This window comes from Dysidea avara, chromosome 8, assembly GCF_963678975.1.
Source record: "Dysidea avara chromosome 8, odDysAvar1.4, whole genome shotgun sequence".
Classification (NCBI taxonomy): Eukaryota; Metazoa; Porifera; class Demospongiae; order Dictyoceratida; family Dysideidae; genus Dysidea; species Dysidea avara.
The window spans coordinates 32,133,848-32,150,749 of NC_089279.1; the positions used below are offsets into that span (position 1 = coordinate 32,133,848).

Here is a 16,902-nt window from a genome sequence, read left to right on the forward strand (position 1 = left end):
ATTGGATTTTAGGCTACTTTTAGTGAATCAGAGATATAGGTAGTCCATTTTTTACCAATGTGGAAATGTTATGATTATCCTTTTGCTTGGCTCTAATATATTTCCAAAATTGTCTGCAGTTTCTATGGTTAGAGCACATCAAAATGACTTAGCTGAATACTCTAATAATATAATATTTATTACTGTGCAGAATTCAAAAGAGATTATAAAACACAGATATTAATCATATTGATTAAGGGAGTTCCATAACTTTAAAAATTAAACTGCTTTGCCATTTAGCATTTGTATAGACAGTATTTGAGAGATCTGGTTTGAGGTTTACTGAGATCTGCATCATAGATTATTGATTGATTGAGGTGATGTACTTGAGGGTGATGCTGACTTCTGAGAAGAAGCTAAGTGAAACTTTTGGTCGATGATGGTATCCATAGGGGGCTAGTTGTCTAAATTTGATGGTTTAGAAGAAGCATGACAAAATTGTGAGTTTTGTACAGTGCCATGTAGTCTGTTATTGACATGGAGACTGCTGCCGTGCAGTTTGATTAAATTTCCCTAATCTGTAGAGATCTTTGATTGAGGCAGAAGTGATTGATGAATCTATACTAGATAAGGTGATAACAATAACTCCAAGGTCATTTTTTGGCGATCAAATTTTGAAGTCTTTGGAGGACACTCAGCTATTCCGTAAAAACAACATTAGAATTTCTATCTGATACTACTGAAGTTAGTATACTGAAGTGGCCAAGGTTGAGCACCTTGTTCTATCACAATGGCCTATTGTTTACCAGCTGTAGCATCGGAGTTTAAGTTAAAGTGACTGCTCTATTAGTGTAGATATGGTAGCTAGCAAATGTACTGCCACTGTAAGTACATGCATAAGAATCTCAAATGACATTAAGGCTTAACTCTAGGCTGGTATGTATGTTATTGTGGTATGTTAATTCAGATGGCCGCATTGATGGTATGTCTCCTTAGTATGATGTACTGCACTACTTATTAATTTAAGATTAGCTGCTGCATGGGAAGTCACTCATCACAGGTGGTATGCCAACTTTACATTACATGCCAGCCTACTTATACAATGTCATTTGATATGTTGTAGTGGCAGTACATTTATTATACTCTAATAGAGCAGTCATATATCAAATGAAGCCACTGATACTGCCAGGGTGATCTGCATTATATCCACCATTAGAATTTGACTAGTGGCAGTACATTTATTATACTCTAATAGAGCAGTCACTTCAACTGAAGCCCTAAAACACTACTGCATACATGCAATCGCCATTCTGTTAGTTAATTATTATGATAATATAGCTAGCTGTTAATAGTTACAAAACACTCTAATAGAGCAGTCACTGTCTGTTACTTCAGCCACCGACTGTTGTAAGGAAATCCACCCCTTCAAGTACAGTACAAATGAAGTGTGTCCTACAGTGAGGAATTCTTTTCCAACCATTTCTCCGTTTCTCATTTCCCGTTTCCTATTTCCTCGTTCCTGGTTTTACCAATAACCCATGGTCACATGATCAGGCTGGAGGAGTACTAGTCGAGGGGTGTGGCGTGGTGATTTGACAGACGTGGATCTGCGCTGTGGTGATGAAACTGTTTCAGTTGCTGTCTACTCTCGCTTTTACTTCTTCTGCTTTGGCAGGTATTTTTAACCTTCTATTTTTATTTTTGATGTGCAGTGGCTAACGTACGTGCAGTGTGCGATGCGAGGTGCGATGTGGGGGCTGGTAACTCAGCTGGTAAGGTCGGCAAACGTTTAGAGGACTTAACATACACCCTATATGACATTACATTACGAGCCACACTGATAGTTTTAGTATAGGTAAGACATGCATTGCTAGGAGTCTTCAGTGGATGAACAACCCGAAGGAATGATGTAATAATTACATCATTCCTGAGGGCTGTTTATCCACTGAAGAAGCCATGTCTTAGTAATTTAGACAATGGCCTGTGGTGACTGGAATTTTGTTATGAACCCACAAAGTATGCAATTTGTTTGTTGAAGTTTATGGCTAGGTGTCTTACTAGGTTCCACCTGTTTACAGGTGTCTTACTAGAATAAAAACCCTGCATACTTTGCAAATATCAAAGCATTCTTGACATGCCATTGTCTAACTTTAGTAAGTTTGCCTGATCAGGCCGGTTTGATCATAGTGTTTAGAGTAATTTTTTGATAGTACACAATTAATATAAATAACTCAAATTGTGATAGAAGACACTTTGTACAAATATAGAAAGTGTAAGTTACAAAAGACTAATGCTACAACTACATATCCAAGTTTTTGTTGACCTCCCAAACTTGCAAGCCAGTGTGTCACCTCCAGCCACTATTCCACCAGAGGTGATGGTGACTTCTTATCATCCAGACCTTGTATTTTACAATACTGCCGCCAACTCTATTGCCTTACTTGAGTTGACCTGTCCATTGGATTCAGAACACCATCTTCAGTCAGCCAGGTTACGTAAGCAGAACAAAGTAGAGTATCAGCAACTGTTAGTAGAATTAGATCGTTTGAATGTTTCTAACTATTACGAAACTCTTGAAATCAGTGTTCTAGGCCACTACCATCCTTCTTGAGAAAAAGAACTTATGGAACCTGTTACATTTTGTTCACCAGGATATATTAGTGTCAAAAGTAGCTCTAAGGGATTCTGCTTCGCAGAAGTGTATTACAGCATCTCAAAGAATATTTATGGCTAGGGACTGTCGTGAGTGGTTTCCTGCCTCCCCAGACTGACTCTTTAGTTAGTTAAATGTACATGCATGTAAACTTACTTTATGTTTTGTACTCCCTTGCCATGCCCACCCGGGTGTTTTTAACCAACCCTGTCTGGTGGTTGCATGTGACCGAGGATTCCTTAATGTTTGTGTCTCATTATAATAATGATGGTTTTCTCTCTCTAGCTATACTACTACTACTACATGGGAAATACTGTAACTAAGGGTAGAAAGGGTTGTCATCATCCTTACTGTCCTGAAGAGCCCAATACCTAAAGATAATTTTAGCATTACTTTGCCACATTGCAACAGAAAGTTGCTGGAGTAGTTGTAAAGGCCACTACAATGAGATAACTTGTTTTCTCATCAACTGCCCGCATAAAAATGTTCCTTTGCGATAACAGCATGTGATGATACTGTGGTTTTCCAAGTTCTCACAATATTCAAAGCGTGATGTACCGTGCAAACATATGCAGTTGTTTAACAGCAGATTTTTCATACTCATAGGAGCTTAAACATGCCCACACATACAACTTGACAGCCACAGAACATTAGTCATGTACATTTAAAGAACTGCGCATACAGAGCAGTATTAGCACATGGCAATTGACCATTGCAAAAACTTGGAAAACTGCGATAGTGGATGTATGACATAGAAAAGCACTACTTTTATGAGAAATTATGCAGGCACCTTTTGTGAGTTTTTCACTTTTTTGTTGTTTCTAATGCCTTTTCTGGAGCATTGACAGCACCACAATGAGTGTTATAATAGAATATTTATACACTAGCATTACTACTGTGACCTGCCCTGCAGGGCCATCATGTAGTAGCTCTAGTGTTACTGCTTCTGTCACAAGCCTGCAGCAGCCCCTCCCCCTAATGAGACTGACCAGCCTACAGGTGCCAACGTGGCATCTGCTGCTGTCACTGCCGCTGTTGAAAATGTGCGATACTACATGACCCAAAGATTGGAAATAATACTAGTGAGATCAAGATACTCTTATACAGCAGTCACAGCTACACGTGTATTTTTATAGCTATGTTCTAATAAATAAAATATTTAGTGCAATAAAAATTAATTTAAAAATGAAGGAGATAATGAGAAACAAGTTTTCTCATTGTAGTGGCCTGAACAATAAGTGTGACTGTCACAAATATTCTCCCATGATTTTTTTTGTAGGATAAATCTGTATGTGTCATTTTCTATATTACATATATCAATTGTACTATTTGCATAGCTCTAGGGTTAGTAGTTGTTTTGAGGACATGGATAAGAGCCAAAGTATGTATTGGTGCATGTACGTATTTCAAGCATTTAATTACATGAGGGTTAAGAAATCCTTTTGTATGGTAGGGCATTTTGAAACCTTATATGTGATGTCAAGTGTAAGATAGCAATGTCATCTATGATTATTTCATCCATAAAATCTTTTGTTAAATAGGTTGTAAAGACGTACGGATTGAAGGTGGTGGTCATTCTGGTAGACTAGAGTGTCAATTGGAAGATGGAACATGGGGTACTGTGTGTATGACAGGATTTGGGCCAAATGCTGCTAGAGCAGCTTGTAGCCAGATGGGATACTGTGGAACTGCTTATTACAAATCAGTGTAAGTGCTCACATGGTACACATGCACAAATGTCTCACTTAAATGTACGTACAATCTACATAGGTTTACATTGTTGTTTCAATGTTTCATGCACTTGCCTAGGTATTAGATATCATAATTGCTATGGGTTATACATGGTGTAGCTTATTATAAACTGGTTTGAGAAAGCACAACAGACAAGTGTTGTATAGAATTTAGAGTTTGATATCCTAACTGTCCACATCATATTCTGTAAAAGTCTGTACATGTAGTTCTAATTTTCTACGTTGAAGGTATGTACATATATACACATGTTATAAACTAAGGCAAACAATTTTTCATCAGCTGGTCATTGCATGAAAGCAAGGCATAGTAATGAAACCTCAAACACTTTTGATATGCTCTATCAAACCACACAACTGATCAATAACCATGCAGTACAGTAGTACTGTATAGGGTTGGGCTATTCTGGCCAAAAATATTGATAACTTCATGGTGCCTTGTAGTATTGGTTAGGTATAACCAAGTGCAATAGTGCCTTCAGTACAACCCGAAACGTTTCCAAAAGTTGCTACAAAATTAAGCCAAAATAATTATTTAGTGGAATGTTCTACTGCTTGACTGACTGACTGACCGACTAACTAACAATGGCCACTTCACTATTTCATGCAGTAATCGATAGTTGGGGTGTACGTTTAGATGAAAAACTATACAATCCTGGAGCTATTCTTTCTGGTCCAATGTGGTATGTATGGTTCACTGATCATAATATTGGTCAAGTATAGGGAAAAATTAAGAATTTTATGTTCGATTTGGGATCATTGAAGTTGTAAAACAAGGGAGGTCGCTTGCACCTGAAGATATACTAGCGGACATTTGATCCCTAATTCAGTTGTGGGTATTGACTAAAGTAGGGATTAATGTCCACTAGTATATGTGACCCAGTCTGAGAGCACCGGTCTTATCGCCCATGTCAGCAGATTCGATTTTCACCCAGGACACAAAGCTACATGAATAAACTATCTAATTCCACAATAAAAATCAGCTAGACTTGAGTGGTCTGGTTTTGCTGGCTGCTTTTCCCAAGCCCAGTGGCGATCCGTACGTGCAGTGTGGGGCCTTAATGGAGCTCTGGTCAGCCTGGGGATGACTATATGTGGTTGTACAGCTCTGTGGTGTTGAATTAGTACCTCTGCTGTGAATTTCCTATCATTTTAGCCAGTTTTGAGACCTCATTGGTCCAAAACTTGGCATACTTCATCCCTACGCCTTCCTTTTCAATTTTTGAGCACCATCTTGCCTGCCTTCCAGGGCCCCCGCCTCCCACCCAATTTGCAGTTTGCCTGATACAGTCAACCTCGGTTTAAAAACTATCTAAAATGGTGGGAAACTTAGTTGTTGGCTGCTTGCACAGTGGATGCTCTGGAAGGCAAGGAATTGGTATTAAACATGTGAAAATTTGGTACACATAGCTTCAACCATTGGTGAGCTACAACACACTAATACTTAAAACTGGCGTTTCTCGATACTTTTAAATAGGTGATAAGCCCGGTTTTCCCAGACTGGGTCACATATCTTCAAGATGTAGGCAATCTCCCTTATTTCACTACTTTTTTTTATGATTCCTTAAAATCTTAGGTGCACACCCACAACCCCTTTGGCCGGCTGTAGATGCACGCCTGTTTTACTGATATTGCTTTTGTAAAGTGTGTGTGTGTGTGTGTGTGTGTGTGTGTGTGTGTGTGTGTGTGTGTGTGTGTGTGTGTGTGTGTGTGTGTGTGTGTGTGTGTGTGTGTGTGTGTGTGTGTGTGTGTGTGTGTGTACCTATCTACCTATGTTTGTCCTTACGCACCCACGTGAGTAAAATCGTGAAATGGTAAAAGCAGCTTTTCGTAAGAAGAAAAGTGAAATGAAGTCTGATTAAACTTTCGCACAAGTAAACTTTGTTCTGAGTTGGTTTCTTTTTGGTGGTCTGAAATACGGGTGTGGCGACTCCTCAGACCTTGCAAATTATCTTTCCTTCAGATCCTTTTGAGTTGGAAATGGGCCCACGTACCATAGGGAAAGTAATTTTTATTGTATTAAGTTTTCGTGAATTGCTAAAATGTGGTAAAATCAGTAATTTTCGTGGTTTAGACATTGATCTCGATACAACTTGTACAGGAGCTACAAAATATTTAATTTTTGTGATAAGATGCCTGCAAAAATCCATGAAAATTTGTATCCCAAGAAAATTTCTTGCCCTACGGTATGTGAATGAAAATGAAGAGCAGCTTTGAGGCTTCGTTAAGAGAATTTGTGGAAAAAAACACGATAGTCAAACTACAGTGGAACCTGTGTTACGATCACCTGGATTAAGCGGTAACCTCTGCATAACGGCATGGACACGAGGTCCCAAATCTTTTCCCATACAAATGTATGTATTGTTGTCTGCATTAAGCGGTCACCTGTCTAACGCGTATAACAGCCAACCAAGAATTCGCCTATGAATCACTGTATACATAACTTTCTCCTTCATATAGCGGTCGCTACCTTTTATGGTGGCTTGTTAGGCCAACTGTCTGGCACCACGGCACCACGGCACCGTTTCAATTAATACACAATTATCACACTTCCTGCCTTTCAATGAATACTATATAATCTATCAGGCTTCATTGCTTAAACGTATTCAATAGCTACAAACAACATTCATAACAAGCTCACCTTGTCCTTTCTGTACTAAAAATATTACTGCATTGCGGTTGGCGCGAGCCTCTTAATAATAATAATCACTCATTTATAACGGCCATAGCCACTAAAATGCTGCTGACCACCTTATACAGGTTTTCTCTATAACAGCCACCTGTATATAAAGGCCAGATATATCTGGTCCCAAGGTGACCATTATAGACAGGTTCCACTGTATAAAACAGTTTGGAAGATACTTCTGTGCGTAATATATGTTGCTAAAAGTGGTTTGTTTAACAAGCACTTCCTTAGCAGTGCATAGCAACGTAATTGAAGAATTACAAATTATCATGAATTGCAAAATCCTAGAATTACAATAAATTAATTATGTATTATTGCAGAACCATAAAAATAGTAGTACATAATTGGTTAATTCCAGATAAGTTAGCTAGCAGCATGGCACCTGGTTTTTAGAAGTAGCACAACATCAACTTGTTTTTTGTACTCTTCAACTGTACACCATTTGTAAATTTGGATTTGTGGTTTATATAGCTGAACAGGCTTATGCTTTTATAGCTATACCATTAAATATTTTTGTGTTTAACTTGTATATTTGATTTACATGTTGTGATAAATGTATTATTGGTACACATTACAGTGCACTAATTCTTAACATTTTACAGGGCTAACACTAACATTCATGGATATTCTTCACAACTTCCAGTTGCTATCTGCCAAACTGACTGCAGATCATATGATAGTCGTTTCAGTTACTGTACTGTACGGTATTATCCTGATGATTGTTACTGTTCCCACCGTGAGGATATTATTATTTCTTGCCACAATGAGTATAATTGTGATGGAGGATATGATTATGATGACAGTAGTGGCTCATCTTCTGGAGCGGTGATTGGTGCCACAATTGGAGGCTTGTTGGTTTGTGGAGTTGTCGTCTTGTTAGTTATTTGTTGTGTCTACGTGAGATATTCATATATACGACGACAGGATAATCAAACCTACGTAATCACTCAACAACGTCCAAGAATATTAATAGCCAGAGTGACTCGTACTACTACAGTCCCACCAGGTCCCCCACCACCTCCTCCTTACACTCCAACCCAACCCACTAATCATTATACTCCAGTTCCACCAAGAGATTATCAACCAGTTGCTACTGATGACTACACTACTACACCAACTGCTCCATCTAGTGATGTACCATCAGAACCACCACCTGAATATACTCCTAGTGTGTTTACTGATGATGTTTCTATGTTAACTGTTCTGTGATTGTGTTGTGAATGATTGTTGTTTAGTGCGCTGAGCTCATGCATGCATCTATTTATTTGTAATACATTGTGTAGTCATTGAATTGTAATTTAGTAGCTATACCCTGTGTGTGTGCTGTATGTTTGATTGTATTTTGAAGATTTTCTTGCAAAATGTGGGTGGTTGGGTGATGTAGTTTGTCAAGTGCACATGATCTGTAGTGGGCAGTAGTTATAGAGAGTTTATATATGGAGTTGCAAAATGTTGGCAGCAAAAAAGTGAGCAACAACCGATATTGTTTTTCGTAGCAACTATAAAGTGATCCATCTACCTTGAAATGTGCTGAACTACGTCACCATGAACTTTGATAGGTCACATTAAGTTTCTGGTGACTTCCTATACATGATTTTGCAATTCTCTGTTACCCCGTAATTATGTTATAGTGTGGCGTGGTGCCTGATTTAGGTTGTATATGTCAAATGGTAGATCTTCGCTCCAATCAATGAAACTGTTTCAGTTTCTGTCTACTTTCACTTTAGTTTCTCCCGTTTTAGCAGGTATTTTTAGTACATGATGACTATAATCATTGTTGTATATAGCTATGTGTGGGCAGTGCTTTATTTAATTAGTTTCAATAAAGAGAGGGGGTGGTAACCAAAGTGATATTAAATTATGTCCTTAAAACAGTTTATATATATGACTGTATATATATATAGCTGTTATTGTAAAACTTAACTAGTTGTGACTACCATATGCATATCAATGGCAATAATATGTCATTGGATTTGCAAAAGGTACCTTTTCCATGCATTTTACACACCAGCTAATGAATGATACAACACTCATTAACTTGTTCTTAGTATCAAAATGCAGCCATATACTGTTGCTACACTCATGGGAAAAACTCAGCCAATCGTATTCCATGATTAAAAGTTATGAAGCTTCAAAGCAAAAAATGGGTCAAATTTTGTGTGTGAAAAAGGTACCTATTCACAAATCCGGTCACATATATAGGACCGGCAGTCACACGCATTAAGAAAACTCAGACAGAAAACCTAGAAAGCAAAAAAAAGTTGACTTGTTTAAACCCAAGACTCTGTACTCATAGCCCAATGGCATGCATGTGTTCTTATAAGGGTACAGCTAGCACTGGCAATTACAGGCAAAGGAATCTAACTTCGCTTGTTCATAACTGATAGCTAATAGCGTTGGTTGTGCTAATTACTTGGGAATTTTGGTAACTCCAAGTTAGCTCCAGGAGCAGCTAGTTGGATCTAGATTGACTGGTTGCAACAGCTAAAATAGATTGTGTTTCACCACTTACCTAATGATAACGAAATATGTATAAGCACTGAAATGTGTTTTTAAATTACTACAATGTACAGGCTGGCAGTGTATCCAGCTTGTGTAACTATTCATCTGGCTACTCAATTGTATTTTTTGCCATTTTTATAATTGCATTTAATTACTTGGGTTAATGTTAATGTTGTTCATGTTACATTCAGCAATGAATGATAAATCTATTAGTATTGATTATACATAGCTTAATATGATGATCTCAGTAGGATGGAGATACGCATTATTTTTTCTGAAGGTATATAATGGCATGCATATTCACTGCAAGTTTTGCCCCCATAATTTTGTTATTTAGTGAACCCCTAGGTGAAATTTTTGGCCTTTTTTACACCACAAATATATAGTTGCACCAAGTGTGTAGCTGTAGGATTAGCAGTTAGAAAGTAACAGTGATTTGTTTTGTGGCCATGCTGGATAAAAGTGGTGCATGAATGTGTTGTCAAGCATATTAGTTACTATAATTACATATTAGTTTAAGGGTTGAGAAAACCTTTAATGTATATAATATGGTGGGGTATGATCTTTCTTTGTGTAATCAATAGCATGCAGACGAGTTACATTAAGGGTTCATATTATGAACTCTTGGCTACATCCATCTATAGTATGGTTGTGTCTATTATCACATTTTCATTGAAGCTTGAAGTCAAATGTAAGATAGTGATGTCATGACATATGTATTTTCCTCCAATACTATTAAACAGGTTGTATAGACATATGGATGGTCATTCAGGCAGACTAGAGTGTCAATTAGAAGATGGAGCATGGGGTACAATGTGTGTGACAGGATTCAGGTCAAGTGCTGAGAGCAGCTTGTAGACAGATGGGGTACTATGGAACTGCTGATTATACAACAGTGTAAGTGCTAACTGATATACACACGTACGAATGTCTCACTTAATTAGATGTACATCTACATGTATTAGTTAAAGCATTTCCGTAAGTATGGAATAAAAAAGAGTCAGTGAGAGTACTAGGCAAAGCAAGTGGGAAAGAGTACGAGACAAAGCCGAATGCTATAATTATTTATTATTTAGTCTTGTGAAGATCCTCTGGAGTGTTGCTAGAGCTTTCTTCTTCAGGTCAATCAGAATTTCACCCACACAGATTGCTCTAATTGCCACTGTAGCTGTAAAGACCATTCTTTATGGCGAATGTAGCACTGTTGTTGGCTTTGATTTTTCATTCAAATTTCTTTGTAAAGTTTGACACTGAAGTTTCAATGTCTATAGTGCTGGTGTCTGGATATCAGTGTGTGTGTAGTGTAGCTTGTGAACTGGTTTAAAACCATCATACAGTAACAAGCGTGTATTAGGGGTCAGGGAGGTTAACATTTTCTCACACAAAGTATATTGACCAGAAACCAGCCTCACAATACCATCACGGTCCCTTGGAAAGTATACAACCAAAACCAAAAGTGCCTTCAATACCCTGAAATTTTCCCTACGTGCAGGACTATAAGCATTTTAATGCCAGAAACAGACACCAAGCATTAAACACCATGTAGCTATGTAGCATTCACAGTGATGTTACTTTTTAAAAATATGAAGTTTGTTTTGTCCGTGGTTTTGACAGGAATGTAGCTTAATTATTAACTGAGACTTCCCTACCAGTGAGTTCATCGTGCTGTAAAAAACAAACAAAAGCATTGGTACCTGCTTTACATGCAGGACAATTAATAATACATTGGGAACTGGGCCAAGCATAAATATTATAGTGTCTGTGTATAGCATGTTAGTGCATGATCCTTATGCCATTTACAATAGGTTGCTACACAATTTAAAACTATATTTAAAGGAATTTTCTACTGCCTGCTTGACTGACTGACTGACTGACTGACTGGCTGACTGACTGACTGACTTACTTATGGCTATAACTCAATAGCAGTTGGGGTTATGAGCTTGACTTTTTCACTGTAAGACGTTGCTTCAGCCCAACAGATGCCTTGTGGTATACTGCAGTATGTACAATGCACACATCATGGACTTATCTTTGTCCCCGCCCTTTGTGTTCTATTCTCTTCGCTGACTGCTCAAGGTGTGTCGATTCACGGTAGCACACATGATGGCCTTCCTAAGTTTGTAATGGGAATCATCTAGATTTCTGTAGTGACCGGATATATTGATTGCAGAACATAGCTGGAAAATGAATTCAAACAAGCTGAACACAGCTGAAAATAAATTGTAAGGCCACCTGCACTTTTCAGTAATTGACTGTTGGGACACTTGTTCAGATAAGTCTGGCAACTTTGTTTCTTTCTTTTGATGTGGTATGCATGTATTAACCAGTAATTAAAAAAGTAAATAAACAAGTGCAAGGAATTTTTAAAGTATCATAAAAAGAAAGAGTAATAAAACAATGGAGGTTGTGCATGGGCGGATCCAGAGTCTGGAAAGAGTTGCTGAAAAAAGTTGAAGAGCAAAAAAAAAAAAAAAAAAGGTCACAACAATAATAGCTAGTTATCCTTTACCAAATATATTATATCACGTATGTTATGTACAATAAAATCCTATTTATAGCTTCATAAGTAAGCTGCACTACCTCATGAACATTGTGACTGCTTTGTTAGAGTAATTGACTGCTCTATTCAGGGGCGGATCCAGGAACTGGCAAGGGGAGGGGCACAAATAGGCTAAGTTGTAGGTGGTTGGGGAAGCCAGATTCTCTCGTTAGTTGCTGCATTTTTGAAGCACCAAATAATCGCCTCTTTATAGTGTCTCACTGTTGAATTTTGCCCTTTGCAGATGGTTGTGAAGTCTTAAAAGCTGTTCAAAAGGCTTCGAATGTCTCAACACGATAATTATTTTTAGAGGCGCTTAGTACGCACGAAGGTGCTGGGTAACAATTTCACTAGTTTGCTTTGATTTCAGGCATATTTTCACAAGTTTAATAGCAAAACTGATCTTGGCCTGACAAAGTTCAGTATTTTATTCGGAAGTAGCTATGGCTAGCTTCTCCACAAGGTGAGAGGGGGGAGCATTTGGGGAAATGCCCATCCTGGATGAGTATCTCGATCTTGTATGCAATTTCTTGAAGGGGGGGGGGGGGGGGGGGGGGGATTTGCCCCAAATGCCCCATCCTGGATCCACCATTGTTGTGCACACTTGAAGATACACTAGTGGACATTTAATCCCTAACTCAGTCATGCCCATAACTAAGTTAGGAATTAATTATAAATGTCTATTAGTATTATGACTATCTTCAGGCGTAGGTAACCTCCCAGCTTATTTAACCATATAGATTCCAGACTAGGGGATACCAGTTTTTGGTCTATTGTCTAACTCTATTATATCATGGAAATAAGTTGTATACCATTTATATGACTGACATCAGTTGGTTATTGATGGTATGGCTTCTATTGCACAAACAAATACATAATAGAAATTGAATTTTATAGATGAACTGATTAATATTAAAACTGTTATTTTGAAGGTTGCACTTTTAACAAAGATCTGTGCATTATTGTGTAAACAAGACAATTAAGAAATTAGTAGTCGTACTATAGGCAACTGATCAATAGTATCAAGAGTATACTCTTGATAGTACTTCTTTACTGATCATGAATATCATTTATAAATAATGGATTAAGGTTTACATAACTGAAGCACTTGTGTTTTCATAATCAAACCACTTTGTGGTCCACTTGTTTTTGCAATGTGATAAACAATAAAGTGCACATATTTGTAATATTTTACACTGGTGTTCATCACAACTTCCAGTTACTATCTGCCACACTGACTGTAATTCATATGAGGTTTGTTTTAGTCGAAGTTTCAGTTACTGTAGTGTACAGTATAATCCTGATGATTGTTACTTTTCTTACCGTGAGGATATTATTATCTAATCCAAAACAGCCAAGCTGTAAAAATAGTGTGCGGCCCTCAGAAAGGCTATGGTGAAAAAAGATGTGAAATCCAAGGTGGCGGCCAAGAAATGGCTGTGATGGTAGGTTAATGGTAAAAATTTTAATAATGACAATTCAGGTAAATTTTGTGAAGCGGCACAAAAATTCACCTGAATTGTCGTTATTAAAATTTTTACCATTAACCTACCATCACAGCCATTTCTTGGCCGCCACCTTGGATTTCACATCTTTTTTCACCATAGCCTTTCTGAGGGCCGCACACTATTTTTACAGCTTGGCTGTTTTGGATTAGATTTCATTTCTTTTTGTATTTGTATACCCAAAGCCGGCCTATGGCCAGCTTTGGGAATTTTTTAACCTATGTTTTTTTTCTTTACTACAGGAAGAAGAAAAGATGAAGTAAATGTACAAATTATATATATGTGACCGGATTTGCGAAAAGGGGTCTTCCACACACATCCAATTTACGAACTTTGGCAGTTCATAATGTCAGATAGGAAAATAGTATTGCCTTGAAATTTGGACAGTGATGAGTAACAACATAGGTTAATGCATGAACAAAATTTCAGGTTAGTATCTTCTTTGAGCACAAAGGTATGGTCATTCAAGTTCATAGAATTGGATGTGTGTGGAAGACCCTTTTTCGTAAATCCGGTCACATATAATACATATGTGACCGGATTTGCGAAAAGGGGCCTTCCACACATCCAATTTGCCAACTTTGACAATTGATAACTTCAGATTGGAAGGAGCTATTGCCTTGAAATTTGGGCAGTGTTTTCTTTGCAGCTGAACTCTCTATATGATGGTTTCTTTGTAGCTGAACTCTCTACAAGGTAATTTCTTCTAGCTGATCTCTCTACAGGTGATTTGTTTGTAGCTGAACTATCTACAAGGTAACTTCTTCTAGCTGATCTCTCTACAGGGTGATTTGTTTGTAGCTGAATTCTGTACAGGTGATTTGTTTGCAGCTGAGCTCTTTACGGTTTCTTTGTAGCTGAACTCTCTACAAAGTAACTTCTTCTAACTGATCTTTCTACAGGGTGATTTGTTTGTAGCTGAACTATCTACAAGGTAATTTCTTCTAGCTGATCTCTCTACAGGGTGATTTGTTTGTAGCTGAATTCCTGTACAGGTGATTTGTTTGCAGCTGAGCTCTTTTACAGAATGGTTTCTTTGTAGCTGAACTCTCTACAAGGTAAACTTTCTAGCTGATGTCTCTACAAGGTGACTAGTTTTGTAGCTGAACTCTCTACATGGTGGTTTCTTTTTGTAACTGAACTTTCTACAAGGTGACTTCTTCTAGCTGATCTTTCAATTGGGTGATTTGTTTGTAGCTTCACTCTCTACAAGGTAACTTCTTCTAGCTGATCTCTCTACAGGGAGATTTGTTTGTAGCTGAACTCTCTACAGGTGATTTGTTTGTAGCTGAATTCTGTACAGGTGATTTGTTTGCAGCTGAGCTCTTTACAGAATGGTTTCTTTGTAGCTGAACTCTCTAAAAGGTAACTTCTTCTAACTGATCTTTCTACAGGGGTGATTTGTTTGTAGCTGAACTATCTACAAGGTAATATCTTCTAGCTGATATCTCTACAGGGTGATTTGTTTGGAGCTGAATTCTGTACAGGTGATTTGTTTGCAGCTGAGCTCTTTACAGAATGGTTTCTTTGTAGCTGAACTCTCTACAAGGTAATTTCTTCTAGCTGATCTCTCTACAGGGTGATTTGTTTGTAGCTGAACTCTATACAAGGTAACTTTTCTAGCTGATGTCTCTACAAGGTGACTAGTTTGTAGCTGAACTCTCTACATGGTGGTTTCTTTGTAACTGAAATTTCTACAAGGTGACTTCTTCTAGCTGATCTTTCAATAGGATGATTTGTTTGTAGCTTCACTCTCTACAAGGTAACTTCTTCTAGCTGATCTCTCTACAGGGAGATTTGTTTGAAGCTGAACTTTCTAAATGATGGTTTCTTTGTAGCTGAACTATCTACAAGGTAATATCTTCTAGCTGATATCTCTACAGGGTGATTTGTTTGGAGCTGAATTCTGTACAGGTGATTTGTTTGCAGCTGAGCTCTTTACAGAATGGTTTCTTTGTAGCTGAACTCTCTACAAGGTAATTTCTTCTAGCTGATCTCTCTACAGGGTGATTTGTTTGTAGCTGAACTCTATACAAGGTAACTTTTCTAGCTGATGTCTCTACAAGGTGACTAGTTTGTAGCTGAACTCTCTACATGGTGGTTTCTTTGTAACTGAAATTTCTACAAGGTGACTTCTTCTAGCTGATCTTTCAATAGGATGATTTGTTTGTAGCTTCACTCTCTACAAGGTAACTTCTTCTAGCTGATCTCTCTACAGGGAGATTTGTTTGAAGCTGAACTTTCTAAATGATGGTTTCTTTGTAGCTGAACTCTCTACAAGGTAATTTCTTCTAGCTGATCTCTCTACAGGGAGATTTGTTTGCAGCTGAACTATCTACAAGGTAACTTCTTCTAGCTGATCTCTCTACAGGGAGATTTGTTTGTAGCTGAACTCTCTACAGGTGATTTGTTTGAAGCTGAACTTTCTAAATGATGGTTTCTTTGTAGCTGAACTCTCTACAAGGTAATTTCTTCTAGCTGATCTCTCTACAGGGAGATTTGTTTGTAGCTGAACTATCTACAAGGTAACTTCTTCTAGCTGATCTCTCTACAGGATGATTTGTTCGTAGCTGAATTCTGTACAGGTGATTTGTCTGCAGCTGAACTCTTTACAGAATGGTTTCTTTGTAGCTGAACTCTCTAAAAGGTAACTTCTTATAACTGATCTTTCTACAGGGAAATTTGTTTCTGGCAGAATTTTCTACAGGGTGATTTCTTTGCAGTTGAACTCTCTACATGGTGGTTTCTTTGTAGCTGAACTCTCTACAAGGTGATCTCTCTACAGGGAGATTTGTTTGTAGCTGAACTATCTACAAGGTAACTTCTTCTAGCTGATCTCTCTACAGGGTGATTTGTTCATAGCTGAATTCTGTACAGGTGATTTGTTTGCAGCTGAGCTCTTTACAAAATGGTTTCTTTGTAGCTGAACTCTCTACAAGGTAACTTCTTCTAACTGATCTTTGTACAGGGCAATTTGTTTGTGGCAGAATTTTATACAGGGTGATTTCTTTGCAGCTGAACTCTCTACAAGGTAACTTCTTCTAGCTGATCTCTCTACAGGGTGATTTGTTTGTAGCTGAACGATCTACAAGGTAACTTCTTCTAGCTGATCTCTCTACAGGGTGGTTTCTTTGTAGCTGAACTCTCTAAAAGGTAACTTCTTCTAACTGATCTTTCTACAGGGCAATTTGTTTGTGGCTGCATTTTCTACAGGGTGATTTCTTTGCAGCTGAACTCTCTACATGGTGGTTTCTTTGTAGCTGAACTCTCTACAAGGTACTTTCTTCTAG

General features: G+C 37.9%; 1 protein-coding gene across 1 annotated transcript; it reads left to right on the forward strand.

Moving 5' to 3' along the window:
- Positions 1–1,518: 1,518 nt before the first annotated feature.
- Positions 1,519–8,428, forward strand: LOC136263311 (uncharacterized). Its single transcript, XM_066057820.1, has 3 exons — positions 1,519–1,654; positions 4,174–4,339; positions 7,669–8,428. The coding sequence occupies exons 1-3, from the start codon at positions 1,600–1,602 to the stop codon at positions 8,273–8,275; spliced, it is 828 nt and encodes a 275-aa protein (XP_065913892.1). The 5' UTR covers positions 1,519–1,599; the 3' UTR covers positions 8,276–8,428.
- The last annotated feature ends 8,474 nt before the right edge of the window (positions 8,429–16,902 follow it).